The sequence below is a fragment of the Trichomycterus rosablanca genome, chromosome 9 (assembly GCF_030014385.1).
Source record: "Trichomycterus rosablanca isolate fTriRos1 chromosome 9, fTriRos1.hap1, whole genome shotgun sequence".
In the NCBI taxonomy this organism is placed as follows: Eukaryota; Metazoa; Chordata; class Actinopteri; order Siluriformes; family Trichomycteridae; genus Trichomycterus; species Trichomycterus rosablanca.
Genome location: NC_085996.1, coordinates 2,528,275 through 2,544,079, shown reverse-complemented (window position 1 = coordinate 2,544,079; position 15,805 = coordinate 2,528,275). Strand labels below are relative to the sequence as shown.

Below are 15,805 nucleotides of genomic sequence, written 5' to 3'. Positions count from 1 at the left end.
TATAAAGAAATGAATTTATAAGTGGTGCTTATTAAATTACAGCCACGCTTAAATGTCCCCGATTAATAATCTGTGTAACATCACTGACCAGGTGAAAGCCAGGCTGGTGAAAATGGGAGCCCTGACCTCCATGAACATCTTCCTGAGGCAGGAGATCGACCGCATGCAGAGGGTCATCAGCGTGGTCCGGACTAGCTTGATCGATCTCAAGTTGGCCATTGAGGGCACCATCATCATGAGTGAGGTAGGAACTGATGACTGGGTCTTACCCACTGTTGCACATTTTCACCACCACTGTAGCTCGGTCATTCTGAGGCTGCCTGGCCAGTAACGAGCGTTTGTATTGGCTTGCAGAGCCTCAGGGACGCGCTGGACAACATGTTCGACGCTCGAGTCCCAAACCTGTGGAAGAAGCTCTCCTGGGAGTCGTCCACCCTGGGGTTCTGGTTCACCGAGCTCCTGGAGAGAAACGCTCAGTTCCATAGCTGGCTGTTCGATGGGAGGCCCAAAACATTCTGGATGACCGGATTCTTCAATCCCCAGGGTAACCAGACTGTAATCACTTTGTTCTGTTTATTAAAAATGTAGAAGATGCACATTTAATCACTAAATTTGGAGTTTTTTTAGATTGTATTAGGAATTAGAATGAATGAAAAGCCAGCCAGTATGAGACACCAGCTCACGTCAAACCAGTACTGCATGAGTAAGGCTGGATTAAACACTTATTAGTGCCGGCTGTGCCACTGTTCCTTGTGAGGCCGTGCCGTTTACCTTGCCTCGGTGCTACCTCAAGTAACATTTACTCCATTTATTCTTTGACGCTCGGTTTTTACCGCTACACTCAAACTTTAATCTGATTTGTCACTTACCTTTTCAAAGCACCACCAGTAGGACAGTGAAAAGTGAAGCATTGTTTCACAAAACCCAATTAGAACCATGGCATTGTGGGAAAAACACAGAAAGGTGAGAGCGGGTTTGCATTATAGGTAGCAGTCGTACATTTCCTAATCCTGGAATCACATCGTAGCTCTTTAATAAGATTTAGTGCATCTTTTAGAGTAATTCAGGAATAAAATGTAATGAAGCCGCTTTATTATTTGGCTGTAAGTTTTTATCTTATCACGTGTCCAAATGACGAGCATTCCTGTTTTACACAAAAGTCCGTATTCTAAACAACTGCATGTAAATAAACCGTCCGTACCATGGTTAGTATTTATTATTGTGTGTGACCGCTGCAGGTTTCCTCACAGCGATGATGCAGGAGGTGACGAGGGCACACCGAGGCTGGGCGCTGGACACCGTCACTCTACACAACGAGGTGTTAAAGCAAACCAAGGAGGAGATCACCACCGCACCCACGGTAAGAGCGCCACACAGAGGGCAGAACACTCAACACCAAATGATGTACATACTGTACATTGCTGTATTTTCATTTTAATTATTTACTATTTATCTGTGCTATTTCTCTATTTTCTGTATATATACAAAATTCTGTCTAGTACATTACCTGTATAATCTTGTCTGTATATTGTAGAGAGATAACAACAGCTGGAAACGAATTCCTCGTGTGTGTAAACATACTTTATATAAAGCAGATTCTGATTTAGGTGGTAAATTCTTTATTCCACAGGGTCACGCAGGGCTGAACGTGAGTCCACAGCACAGCCTGCTCCTAATTTCAACACTGTCCATGCTTATATTTATTCATGTATTTATGTTTGTGGTGTAGGAGGGCGTGTACGTGTACGGCCTCTATCTGGACGGAGCCGGCTGGGACCGCAAGAACTGCTGTCTCGTCGAGGCCACGCCCAAAGTGCTGTTCACCCCTCTCCCCGTGGTGCACATATTCGCCATCAACTCCACCGCCCCGAAAGACCCCAGACTGTACGTCTGCCCCGTCTACAAGAAACCCCGGCGCACCGACCTCACCTACATCACCGGAATCGTGCTGCGTACGGTGCAGCCCCCCGACCACTGGATCCTGCGCGGTGTCGCCCTGCTGTGTGATATCAAATAATCGCACCAACACACACACACACTGACCCACACACGCGTTCCGTTTCTTTGTTCTTTATTCAATTCAGTTCATGGAAAAATATTTTAATTGTTATTAAAAGGTTCAGGTTCTTGTTCAGCATTAAAAATAAAAAAAATATGAGTTTATCTTCACTAAACTGTGTTTGATCTTTGGTACAAGTTCTGTCACCACAACTGCAGTTTTTCTGCATTTATAAACAAGATTAATTATATTATTATCAATTTATAGTCTGAGACCCACGACTTTTACTTTATTAAATTCACTTAAATGACTTTCTGAACTGTAAGTAGCTGATCTGTATTCAGCTGGTATGGTCAAAAGTATTCGGACGCCCGACCATTAGCTTGTCGGACGTCCCATTTAAAAAAAAAACCAGACTGATCCTCTGTGTGATCTCTCAGCTAGAACAGCAGCCGCTCCTCTGAGAAGCTTCTCACAAGGCTTTAAAGTGTGTCTGTGGGAATTTGTGCTCATTCTGTAGTACAACAGAGCATTAGTAAGGCTGGGTACTGATGATGATGATGTTCTGGTTTATCCTACAAACTGTTCAAACTGAACGTGAAATAGGAATTTAGAACCTGTAAAAAACATAAACTTGCCATTTACAAAATCCTGTCCAAAAGTATGTGGACGTCCTTCCTAATTAAGCTCATGTGTTTTAGTAATTATGCTAAAGAATTTGCATGCTTACACACTTTCTACATCTACATACTTTATGGCCCTTGTTTGGCACGACTACAGTTTTAAATTGTTTTTACCGCCTGGTCAGGGTCATGGTGATCAAAAACCTTCTCATCCAGCATCAGTGCCCGACGTCACATGCTCTTTTGACTGAACAGGCACAAATTCCCTCAGACACGCCATAAATTCTTGTTTTAAAAAAAGGTTCTTATTGGACAGTGGTAGCCTAGTGGGTAGAGCTTTGGGCTATCAGTCAGAAAATTGCCCTTGAGCAAGGCCCTTAACCCCGTCTGCTCCGGTGCCATACAATGACTGACCCTGCGCTCTGACCCCAGCTTTCAAACTAGCTGGGATATACAAAGAAAGAATTTCATAGTTTCATGTGTAGATAAATATATAAAATAAAAAACATTCTTCTTTTTTCATCAGTAATTTATATAAATGTACCGACGTCCTCGTTCAGCCCCCGAGGCTCCAGCTGAAGTCTGACCGTTGCACTCGGACCTGGATGTTCCGAATTCCAGCGGTTCCGTCAGGGTCTCGTGCGTTACGTCCGTGCCCCGGTGTTTAGGAGTCTGTAGCCCATCTCGCCCTCCAGCTGTTCGGCGGTGAGCGTCCCCAGGATGGGCTGGCAGTCGGGGTTGAAGACGGAGTAGGCGCTCATCTCTCCGGGTCTCCTGAGCGTGGGGCTGCGCAGACCCTCGTACAGCCAGTAGAACAGAGAGATGAGGAAGAAGGGAAGCCCGAAGTCCAGCTCACAGAAGAGACCCAGCAGAACCAGCCACAGCAGCACCTTCAGCAGGGTCAGGTTAGTGACGGCCAAACGGTCCACGCCCAGCCAGCGGCCCACCGCGCTGTCCAGCAACCAGTCCGAGCTGTCCTGCTACAGGGCAGAGCACAATACAATCAAACTACAGCACTCTCAACAGCACTCTCAACAACACTCTCAACAGCACTCTCAACAGCACTCTCAACAACACTCACAACACTCTCAACAGCACTCTCAACAACACTCTCAACAACACTCTCAACATCACTCTCAACAACACTCTCAACAGCACTCTCAACAACACACTCAACAGCACTCTCAACAACACTCTCAACAACACTCTCAACAGCACTCTCAACAACACTCTCAACATCACTCTCAACAACACTCTCAACAGCACTCTCAACAACACTCAACAGCACTCTCAACAACACTCTCAACATCACTCTCAACAGCACTCTCAACAACACTCTCAACAGCACTCTCAACAACACTCAACAGCACTCTCAACATCACTCTCAACAGCACTCTCAACAACACTCTCAACAGCACTCTCAACAACAGCACTCAACAGCACTCTCAACAACACTCTCAACAGCACTCTCAACAACACTCAACAGCACTCTCAACAACACTCTCAACAGCACTCTCAACAACACTCAACAGCACTCTCAACAACACTCTCAACAGCACTCTCAACAACACTCAACAGCACTCTCAACATCACTCTCAACAGCACTCTCAACAACACTCTCAACAGCACTCTCAACAACAGCACTCAACAACACTCTCAACAGCAGGGAGGGACCCTACCAAGGAAACATGGTAAAACTTCCCATATTGAGTTTATGTTATGTTCCGAAAATCCTAACATCATGATCAGATTACTAAACTGCATCTAAACAGATGATATAACTTGTAATAACCTAATTATTCAGTTTATTAACACAATAATGCTTTTTACTGCAAGTTTCCGTATTTCACTTTATCGCGAGTCGGATCAAAAGTTTATATAAAGAACCGACTCAGTGAGCCGAGTCAAATGATCGACTCTAACATCCGACAGAAAACAGCTTTCTCAAAGATCCTGTTCTTCTAAATACATGAATACAGATCATCAGTACATGCAGATTCTGTACACTTACTGACGACGACTAGAAGGTGGAAATGAGGAAACTGGAATGTTTAACAATGAAATGCTCATTACAAGCTTACATGAGTCGAATCGCAATGATTTGACTCACTCCACATGCGCAGTAACGTTGGCGCGAACAGGACACGTGGCTTAAACCGCGAATCTCTATTGGTTAACGCCGCTTTGCGCCAAAACGTCTGTTCAAAAATACAAGTACTGCATGACAGAAGCGCCAGTTCTGTTATTATTGTGGAGGAAATAAGGGTTATATATCGCTCCGTTTAATTACATCTTTATCTAACCTGCACAGGTAAGAGTCCACATTTACTCTACATAAATGCCCTGGACCCCTTTCCTACTGCTTTAGTAAAAGTGCACACCGTTACTATAAGTCCTCTGATTACAACTGTAGTAAATTTCTCCCTCCAAGCTGGCTATGTTCCACCTTCATTAAAAACTGCCATAATTAGACCACTTCTAAAAAAAACAGCACTTGATCCTGAAGTTTTGGCAAATTATAGGCCTATCTCCAATCTTCCTTTTCTCTCTAAGGTATTGGAAAAAGTAGTTGACACTTATCTCCAGGATCACCTTAAACACAACAACCTTTTTGAAAAATTTCAGTCTGGTTTCCGCTCTGCTCATAGCACAGAAACGGCCTTGGTTAAAGTTACCAATGACCTTCTGATGATGGCTGACGCTGGCTCACCTTCTCTGCTTGTCCTCCTGGATTTATCGGCAGCATTTGACACCATTGACCATGGTATGCTCTTACGCCGGTTATACCACACCATTGGACTCACTGATGCTGCCCTGGCTTGGTTTCAGTCCTATCTTACCGACAGAACAGAGTACATCTCTATTGGAAATGCAAGGTCCCAGTCATATGCTGTGACATGCGGAGTCCCCCAGGGGTCAGTCCTGGGCCCCGTCCTTTTCACCCTATACATGCTTCCCCTTGGCCAAATTATAAAACGCTATGGAGTTTCATTTCACTGCTACGCTGATGATATACAACTTTACATGAAAATTGACACAAATTCCCTCCATTCTGCTGCTCCCTCATCATCATCTTCATCAGCATCTCTTTCAATACTCTCTGCCTGCCTGGAGGAGATAAGTTTGTGGATGAAACACAACTTTCTTCAGCTAAATAGTGCAAAAACTGAAGTGATGTTGGTTGGCACCTCACTCCAGACCCAGTCATCCCCTATAACCAGTATTACACTGGCTGGTCATACTATTTCTCCCTCTTCAACGGTTATCAATCTTGGCATAAAATTCGACCCTCAACTCACTTTTGAAGCCAATATTAAACATCTATGCAAGACCTCCTTTCATCATCTCAGAAACATTGCCAAACTTCGTCCTACCATCACCATCTCAGATGCTGAAAAGCTGGTTCACGCATTTGTTTCCTCCAGGCTGGATTACTGCAATGCACTTCTCATCGGGATTTCTACCAAGAGTCTCCAGAGATTGCAGTATATCCAGAATAGTGCTGCACGGATCCTGCTGAGAGTACGGAAACACGAGCACATTACACCTATCCTTCTTTCACTCCACTGGCTCCCTGTCTCTGCAAGGATAGAATATAAAATTTCTCTCCTTACATATCAGTGCATCTATGGAAATGCACCGCCCTACATGAAAGAACTTCTTACCCCTAAAATTTCATCCCTCCTTTCTGCAAAATCAAATCTTCTCCACATTCCCAGAACTAAACTAAGTACCATGGGTGATCGGGCTTTCTGTTCTGCTGCTCCTCGTCTATGGAATGCCCTTCCTGACCATCTGAGGGCACCACAGACGATTGAGAGTTTTAAAAAGGGTCTAAAAACTTTACTTTTTAACAGATGTTATGACTGTTAAATTAACGCTGATTTTATGATGTATGTCTCATAATGCTATGTTTATATTTGTTTTATATTTCATGTTTTATATTACTGTTTTTCTGTAGCACTTTGAGATTTGTTTTCAAATGTAAAGTGCGTTATAAATAAAATGTATTATTATTATTATTATTACATTCTGGCTTTAAAAGGAATAAATGGTGTAAAGTTTGTGCTCCTCTATTTGATTATGAGTTGATTTTCTAAGTGAAAGTAAGTGAACATGTCTTCTACAGGAAACTCTCATCTGCACATTTATTTTAAAGCTGTTTATATCTAATTATTACAAATAGTGACATGTATTATTTTACTTTATGTCACTAATGTATTATATGTGCATGCACACTGTAAAAAAAAAACTGGGTGCCAAACAAATGCCAGCCACTGTGGGACAGCTCGGTGTGACTGGGCATTACTGCTGGCAGGGACACAGGGAAGAATGTGGGTATTATTTCAGACTGGTAGTGAACTCATGCTCTCTCTGGCCCTAGAGCACGAGATTTAGCTTCCCTTAAGAGCTTTAACTTCACACTTTAATAATATCGTTCACAAATGTTAGTCATGGCCGTGCATTAGGCTCTCATCCCACATGTTAACAGAGCGTGGGCATGAATTATGCATATTGATAAGGTCACCAGCAGCTCTCTGTAGGGTTGTTTGTTCTAACACACTGTTTGTTTGCTGTACAGGCGCCATGGCAGAACTCGGTGCAAAGCATTTTCTGAAGAAACACCAGGCGGAACTTATCAAAAGGACAAGAAATCCATTAGGTCTGGCTGATGTTCTGCGTGGGAAGGGCATTATTAAAGCTGAAATGTATTCTAACATCAAAAGACAGACAACCAGCCAGAAACAAATGAGAGAATTATACGAGCACCTGAACAGCGAGAAAGCCTATCAGTGTGTTTATGATTGGCTAAAAGAGAACGAGTCTGATTTAATGAAAGAACTGGGTAAGCCTGACTTTTGAGTTTTGTTTTTAAATCATAATAATAGAACTCTATTAATTGCTTCTGTGATTTTGTTCCAGCTGACGACTGTGTTTTAGATAAATACCTCTTCCCCTTACCAAGTCCTAATGGTCATTAGTTGATGGTAACCAGTAACCAATGGGCATATATAGTGATCCTTCAGAATAACACATCACTGAGTGTGAGGTCAATAAGTTTTCATGCTTTACTGAATCAAAAACCAGCCCAACATAACAAATATGGCAGTAAAACAGTAACATCAAAAGAATTTGGTCACTTTTAGCTTTAAAACTAATAATTATTAGACAAAAAAGAACATACTTGTTATGAATTGTTGCTACACCTGCCGGTTTGGAGATGGGGGGGGGATTCATCTGATCCCAGGGGTGCAAAGTTAAGCATTTTACTGGTGTAGGTTGATAACAAGTTCTGTAGAGAACTTATTCACTAAAGGAGCCGAATATTAACTGCTGGCTGTAAGAAATGACAGAATTGATCATGATCATTGGTTTGTTGGTTGATTTATTAACATTTCTAACAGAAATGAGGTTGACAATGCCGAACCAGAGAGTAAGTCACAGTAAAACTCTGACCTATAGGGCTGAGGTCCCCAATCTTTTTTGCACCATGGACCGGTTTTATTTAAGACATAATGTCACGGACTGGCAGGGTGGGAGGATTTAAAATAAAATAACTATGTAACTGTGTAATAACTAACTCACAATAATGGAAAATCAGCTTTTTTCAATGCAACAAGATGTAGCTCCCACCTAGTGGTGATAGGAGGCAATAGCGCCTGAAGTGTGTTGAAAATTGGCGCAGTGTTTTCATTGCTATTGTAGCGTCTCTAATTATTTTTTCTTTCTGTGCGGCCCAGTAATAAATGACCCACAGACTGGTAGCGGTCTGCGGCCCAGTGGCTGGGGACCACTGCTGTAGGGCACTATTAGGCCACAAGTTTGTGGACACTCGACCATGAGATTATTGGACTGCCTATAGGCACTGATGTTGAACAAGAGGGCCTCAGTGTTCCAGTGCATCTCAAAGGTGTTCAGTGGGGTTAGGGACAGAGCTGTGTACAGGCCACTGGAGTCTGTACACAGCAAACACAGAAATTCTGGAACAGTCTTTTCTAGGGGTGGGTTTATAAAATTGATTTTTCGATTCGAATCAATCTTTATTTGAACGATCCGATATCGATTCATATAAACTCGAGATCGATCTTTTAAATACGCCCCTTTTTTACGGTGCACACGGAAATCTGTTACCCCCTTTAATCTCGCGTGACCAGCCAGTGTTTTTTTGCGCAACGAGATCTGACCTGCACATCAGTTCAGCATGGCAGAAGCTCAAGTTATGCCTGGTTCACACTACATGATTCTAGCCCTGATTTTCGCTCGGTGACGGGTCGGTGCTGGATTCGGGAGGAACTCGGTGTTCGCTCTGCGATCAAAACTCGGCTCTCAATCAATGTGAGAAACAGCGAGGGGAAACACAGGGGCGAGGTTGTAAACAGGTGGTTCAGGAGCGCAATATAGTTTCTATCAGAATACATCAGCACACGCGAGTTTTACAGTATTTCTGACCTGATCGTTCTCTACAAAACAAAATATTTATTAACCTCCAACTCACTATAGAACAAGCCATGCTGCTCGTGTTGCCAAATCCACTCAGATTCATTTATTTCATCGGCGCACAAACTTTCATCTCTCGCTACTTGTTGATGTGCATGTTTGGACGTGGTATCATTAAACCTTTCATCACTTCTCACGTGTGTTTTCGTGACAGAACGTAGTTTTGGAGAGCAGAGAAGCTCACCTGTGATTCCCCCTGGTGATAGATGGTGTAGTGTAAAACCCCCCATCGCCGATCAGTCGTGTAGTGTGAACATTACAGCGACCAGGTGTTAATCAGAGTGTCGTGTCGTGTAAACTTGGCATAAGCTGTTCAACAGCCAGGTGTATGTTTACATTACATTTACAATGTTGTAGCGTGTCAGACATATAAAATAATAATAAAAAATGAATGTTACTGTTTTCTGTTTTGGAGTAATTATTTATGTAAACAAAATACACAAATATTTTTATTAATGAAAATATTATGTTCTTTGTACAATTATCACATTCGTTCTCTGAACATCTGTACATATTTAAACAAAACCTGTTAATGTAACTCAAATATGCCTAAATGTGTTGAATCGAAATCGAATCGAATCGAATCGGGACCTTGTGAATCGAATCGAATCGATCCAGGAAATTAGTGGCGATACCCAGCCCTACTCTTTTCCAGACATCATTTATTTCATATAACTGATTTGGCTGAAACACTTAAAGTAAATCATTAAAATACCTTTATACATTTAGTCATTTTTAGGTATATTAAGGTCTTGCTTGATGATTTGAAGGTATTTGTGATTTTTCTGTGTGTGTGTTATTTTTTCTTACATGTTTACACAGGGAAGAGGTTTAGGAGTCAAACAGAGGACGGCGTGGATGAACCAGATAACCGTCTCAATAATTCTCCAAGTAAGTAAAAACTAAATTCTTACTAACCCACTAAAATCTATTAATGCTTTAATGTCGTCATCCCATCCAGGGTATTCCTGCCTTGCACCCAGTCTTTTCTGGTGAAACCAGACCATCCGCGACCCTGACCAGGACGACAATAAAAAAATTCAAAACTACGGCAATCATTTATTAATCTGTAATTGAGCAACACAGACGGGTCACGTTTAATACATGACAGTAAAAAGAAGAATGTGTGATGTGTTACTTCCCTTAAATCTTTATTTAACTGATAAAAGTACAAAGAAAAGATTCTTAATGTTTCACTGATCAACCTCATTCTAGTTTGTAAATAGAAACACGTTTAGAATTTGATGCTGTAACTCCAAAAAAGTCAGGACGGGGGTGTGTTCCCTACCAAGTCCCATCAGCATTTTTATTAATGAGACTTTTTAATGCGTCTGGAACTGAGGACACTGATTGTTGCAGTGTTTCTTGTGGATCTGGACTGCAGGCAGGCTGGTCAAGCACACACACACTCTGTGTCTAGGAAGCCGCACTGTTGTAGTGCAGGCAGAATGAGGCCTGGTATCACCGTGCTAAAATAACTACAGACTTCCCAAGAAAAGATGCCTTGATGGTAACTTGTATCTTTGTTAAGTCCCAAAACCCTTCTCCACTTCAACATTCTGTAACTTTTATTGGAATGTGTTATAGGCATCAAATTCAGGGTTTGGGTTTCAATAATTCGGTCAAAGAAAAGAAACCATTGCAGAAAATTATTTAAAGTGTAGTACTGTCATGATATGTGTGCTGTGACAAATTATCTGCCCCTTGTCTTATATTACACTTTTTTAAGAGGTGCAAAAAAACTAAAAGTTGCAAATATGCAAAAATAAAATAAACCAGTAAGGACACAAATTCCTTTTTACGATAATGTGTTCCCTACCAGTGTTTGCAAAGCTTTGACCTTCAACTGCAGTAGCCAGTGTACAAATGAAAATCTGATACACTGTGTAAACAACTACATTATCTACATTTCAACAGATCTCAAGACCTTATCCACCATGGCCAAACTGGAAGACTGGGTCTCTGATCCTGAAAACAGCCAGAAACTGATTGATGACCTGGAGAAGAAGCTCAAACAGGGTGAAATTGAGGCTTTGAAAGATTCTCTGAAGGATAAGAAGCTGAAAAAGAGTCTGTGTCTCACTGCTAAAGAGATTAACGAGATCAGACGTAATCTAAATAATAATAATAATAAATAAGCGGTTTTAAAGCGTCTGTGGTTTTTAATACGTCGCAAAACTAAACTGCGCCGCAGATCCGAAACTCCAGAGTGAAAATTCATCCCAAGTAAATTATTCACGCCGCCGAAATCTAAAACAGGAGAAAAATTATTCTGGGACGCCGAATTTTTCATCTTCAGCATCACCTCACAGAAAGAGAGAAGAAATCTCCTTGTTTTTACGCTCACTGTCCATTTTATCAGCTCCACTTACCATATAGAAGCACTTTGTAGTTCTACAATTACTGACTGTAGTCCTTTCACCCTGTTCTTCAGTGGTCAGGACCCCCACAGAGCAGGTATTATTTAGTTGGTGGATCATTCTCAGCACTGCAGTGATACTGACATGGTGCTGGTGTGTTAGTGTGTGTTGTGCTGGTATGAGTGGATCAGACACAGCAGCGCTGCTGGAGTTTTTAAACACCTCACTGTCACTGATGGACTGAGAATAGTCCATCAACCAAATATATCCAGCCAACAGCGCCCCGTGTGCAGCGTCCTGTGACCGCTGATGAAGGTCTAGAAGATGACCGACTCAAACAGCAGCAATAGATGAGCGATCGTCTCTGACTTTACATCTACATGGTGGACCAACTAGTGTCTAATAGAGTGGACAGTGAGTGGACACGGTATTTAAAAACTCCAGCAGCGCTGCTGTGTCTGATCCGCTCCTACCAGCACAACACACACTAACACACCAGCACCATGTCAGTGTCACTGCAGTGCTGAGATCCTGCTGAGATCATCCACCACCTAAATAATACCTGCTCTGTGGGGGTCCTGGATCATCAACAGCATGAAAGCAGGTTTAAAAAGTATGCAGAGGAACAGATGGACTACAGTCAGTAATTGTAGAACTACAAAGTGCTTCTATATGGTAAGTGGAGCCAGGAAGAAACCAGGAGGTGGTTTTAATGTTATGGCTGATCGGTGTATATTAGGAATTGTGATCCTGATCTGTCCAGGCATCTGAAGAACGAATCTGAATCGTTTCCACCCAACAAACACACAGAGCTGTAATAAACATATTCAGGATGTTATTTATGATCCAGTGAGTCTGAGTTACACCAGTACAGCTATGAACCCCAGTGAAACGTAAAATAAATACAACATTTTAATATTCATTTATATTTATAAAATAACACAAGGAATAAACGACCTGAAGGAACAAAATAACACAGAAGCCCTGCACAAATACTCCTCTTATTACCAAAGAGTGTGTGATGCAGGGTTCAAACCCAGGCTACCTGTACCCGGGAGCTGAGTGGCACCCACACTACCTACTGTGCCAGTAAAAAAATATATAGAAGTACCAGTAAGGTAGAATTGTGGTAAAATCTATGTGAAATATCACATTTAATGTATACAAACGAATCAAAGATAAAGTAGAATATTATTAAACTGTTGTTCTAGGTAAAAACAAGATATAATAAAGATTATTTAACAAATAAATAAATAATTGTTTTAAATTTCATGTGGAATATAAACAAACATTTTCAGAACAAAAAAGAACAGGTTCTTACTATATAACAGGCTGCCCCGCCCATCTGAGACATACCGGCTCTCAGAAAAACAGGATCAATCAAAATCTAAAGATGAGATTTAATAAGTGACTCAACACCCCAATCCATCTAAATTACATAAATAAATAACATAAAGTAATAATAAAATCAGCCTACACATTTTTGTGAATGATCGCACTGGGCCCCAAAATGGATTTCAACTGCAATATTCTCATCAGAATTATTATTCTATTTACTGTATTTTATTACCCATATTCATTTACATGCTAACAAGTCACTGGCAATAAATTGCCAAAGAGCAGGCATATTTTGCTTTTTCACCATAGTAAAAATCCATACTGTCACAGCCCCATCATTACAATATTGATATCTGACTTGGCTGATATAGAATTTCAATAAATAGACATTGTAAAGTTTACAAAATATTAAAGATAATATCTGGGCATCTGAACCTCAAAAATAGTACTCACCACATACTCTCTAAAGAGGTTTTCTGGATCCTCGTTGAGGTACACACAAATTGCCTTGATGATACATTCTCGTCCTAAATCAACATCATCATTCTATTCAAAGGGAATAAGCAGAGCAAGTTGTTTGCTTAAAGTCTTTTTCCTTTTAATCAAATGCTACATCAACAAAGCAGTACTTTTTTCAAGGAAGCATTCTTACTTGAGCCATGGGTGCTATGATGCTCTCTAGGTGTTTGCCTATTTGTCCTCCTCTTTTTTTAAACAGAACCATCAGTTTCTCAGAGTGCACATCTAACTGAGAGAGAAATCTGGACTGAAGGGGCATGGTGGTAATCCGCTTAAATTCAGCATTTATCTAAAAACAAGAATGATTAGACATAAATGTGCTGTGAAGCAGGAATTTGGAAAGAAATACAATGAAAACGTTTGTCACCCGTTTATTTACTATAAGCAAGAGGAAGCTTAAGTTTAATTTGTACAGCAGTTCCAAAGTTCACAAATAATTAGTATTATGACCTCTGGAGCTTGGCCTGGGGGTAGTGTACGACGGGGAGTTCCTGGTGGCTATAGGCAGCCCACATAACCTGGTCAAGCTCAGCCCAAAAAGGCAACATGGGAGGATCTTGTGGACCCACTACCCAAAAAATCCAAAGTAAGGGTGTGGTGCAGTGTTTGTTGGCCACATGTTTGTTGGGCACATAAGCGGACTACATAATGACGATAATTTGTCTAAAACTAAGGGGGGCCGTCAAGCAGCCAGCAGATAATTTTACAAAAATATGCCAAATGTTTAGCTTTGTGGCAAAGCTCAACAGTTAGGCTTCATACAAACAGCTTTTGTTTTAGCTTGTTCATAACATCTCTGTGTGTAGAATGTTATAAATTACATACCTCGCTTACGTCAAAGAGTGCTGGCCATCTTGCCTGAAAGTCTTGTATCATTGGTGTATCACGAACCACTTCATGTCTCCTGTATGCAAATGTCTTTTCCATTTTCATTCTCAGTACTTCCCTGTTGTTCTTCTTCTTAACATCTGAAAGAAGCTCAACTATCACACTCTCAAGGCTCTTAACAGATTCTCCAGCAGGATAGGAGGGACAGTAGTTCACTTCAGACCTCCTAGGTTTTTTATGCCAAAAGCAGCACTTGATTTGCCCTCTGGTTTGTGCTTAAGAGAGTTTATTGTCACCTCTGGACACCCAAGCTTTCTCAAGTGAGTGCGGTAGATTGCCAGTTTATTCTTCAAGCTAGCTTTCCATCCAGCAAATCCAGTGAGGGAGCCTTTCTCAGTCAGGCAAGGATGCTTTGAGATGAGGGCCTCTCCAACAGTGTTAAACTCTTTATCAGTGACATAAACGTAACTATTTCTTGCACCAGGCCGTCAGGAATGTTTGACTTCAGTTTTGGATCTGGAATAAGCAATGTACCATTTTCCTTGTAAGCTGCATTGCCCTGATGAAGTGTTAACTCTGCATCATAACAAAACTTAGGAACATGAAAGATTTTAGGCCAAAATGACCGAGAGCTTGATGACGATGACTGGTGAAGAGAGTATATCTGTGTCAACACTAGACAGAGATGAGGATTCATCAACCGAGCGATGGGCAGTAGCTGAGGTAAAAGAGATATTAGCACAGTGGGGAGCTGAAGCGTCACTTATGGGAATTACTCTGATTGTCCCTCTATCCTGTACTTCATCAACTGAAGTAAGGTTCATAAACTCATTTCCAAATAGTGCATCCATAAATTGAAGCCTAAAATTAAAGTGAACTTCACACTGTCTTTGTACCTCATCAACAAGTTCTTTAATAGATTCAGGAAGTCCATTTTGGAAAGTTATCCTCTGACTGCTGTTGTCACCCAGGATAACTCTGATTAGGTTAAAGCATAATTACTTATTATTTTAGGTTAATCAGATTTTTTATTTTATTTATTTATTTTTATTGTATTGAAACAACCATGTATTGAATAGGATGTCAGGTTTCTCATTTTTAAACTGATTCTAGCCCAGGCTTTTATTTTGTAGTCAAATCATAAAACATCATCAACTACTCCACTTATCCTTTTAGGGTCATGGTGGCAATAGGGCAAGCAAAAAACCCAGATGTTTCTGCCAGGGGCCCCTTCCCCCACACTGTGCCCAACAAACACTGCACCACACCCTTAATCTGGATCTTGCGGGTAGTGGGTCCACAACATCCTCCCACGTTGCCTTTTTGGGTTGAGCTCGGCCAGGGTTAAATGGGCTGCCTAGCCACCAGAAACTCGTTGTTGGACACTACCCCCATGCCAAGCTCCAGGGGTAGGTCCTGGTAACCCTTTCCTGGGCAGGGCACACAGTGTGCTCTCCTTTGGGTTCATAAGGGCGAAATATGGATCGTGTTTGTTTGGATCTTCACTCCAGACCTGTTCACCTTGGGAGACCCTACTGGGAGCTCTTGGCAACCTAGCCCTGGAGTTCATTAGATCACACAAGCCAACAAAATTGCATATATGTACAAAACAGAACACTTTTAATGACAACTTTGGGGAG

At 41.5% G+C, this 15,805-nt stretch overlaps 2 protein-coding genes and 2 long non-coding RNA genes across 4 annotated transcripts in view; 2 read left to right on the top strand and 2 right to left on the bottom strand.

The window, feature by feature from the left end:
• Nucleotides 1–2,174, top strand: part of LOC134320280 (dynein axonemal heavy chain 8-like) — a 57,170-nt gene extending 54,996 nt beyond the window's left edge. Inside the window, exons 89-92 of the mRNA XM_063001619.1 lie at nt 92–244; nt 355–544; nt 1,239–1,360; nt 1,730–2,174. Coding sequence (XP_062857689.1) covers nt 92–244; nt 355–544; nt 1,239–1,360; nt 1,730–2,017 — 753 coding nt within the window. The 3' untranslated portion in view covers nt 2,018–2,174. The remainder of the gene's footprint in view (nt 1–91; nt 245–354; nt 545–1,238; nt 1,361–1,729) is intronic.
• LOC134320365 (SAYSvFN domain-containing protein 1-like) lies at nt 1,603–4,739 on the bottom strand. The gene is made up of 2 exons (XM_063001724.1): nt 4,704–4,739; nt 1,603–3,602 (listed from the first exon to the last, which is right to left on the bottom strand). Exons 1-2 carry the CDS (start codon nt 4,737–4,739, stop codon nt 3,267–3,269), a joined length of 372 nt encoding a protein of 123 aa, XP_062857794.1. The 3' UTR covers nt 1,603–3,266.
• A 3,876-nt stretch (nt 4,740–8,615) lies between these two features.
• Nucleotides 8,616–11,270, top strand: LOC134320279 (uncharacterized). Its single transcript, XR_010013638.1, has 2 exons — nt 8,616–8,958; nt 9,943–11,270. It is a non-coding gene; the product is annotated as an uncharacterized LOC134320279 (long non-coding RNA).
• Nucleotides 11,271–13,277: 2,007 nt separating this feature from the next.
• Nucleotides 13,278–14,264, bottom strand: LOC134319735 (uncharacterized). The gene is made up of 3 exons (XR_010013562.1): nt 14,163–14,264; nt 13,471–13,626; nt 13,278–13,364 (listed from the first exon to the last, which is right to left on the bottom strand). It is a non-coding gene; the product is annotated as an uncharacterized LOC134319735 (long non-coding RNA).
• Nucleotides 14,265–15,805: the final 1,541 nt, after the last annotated feature.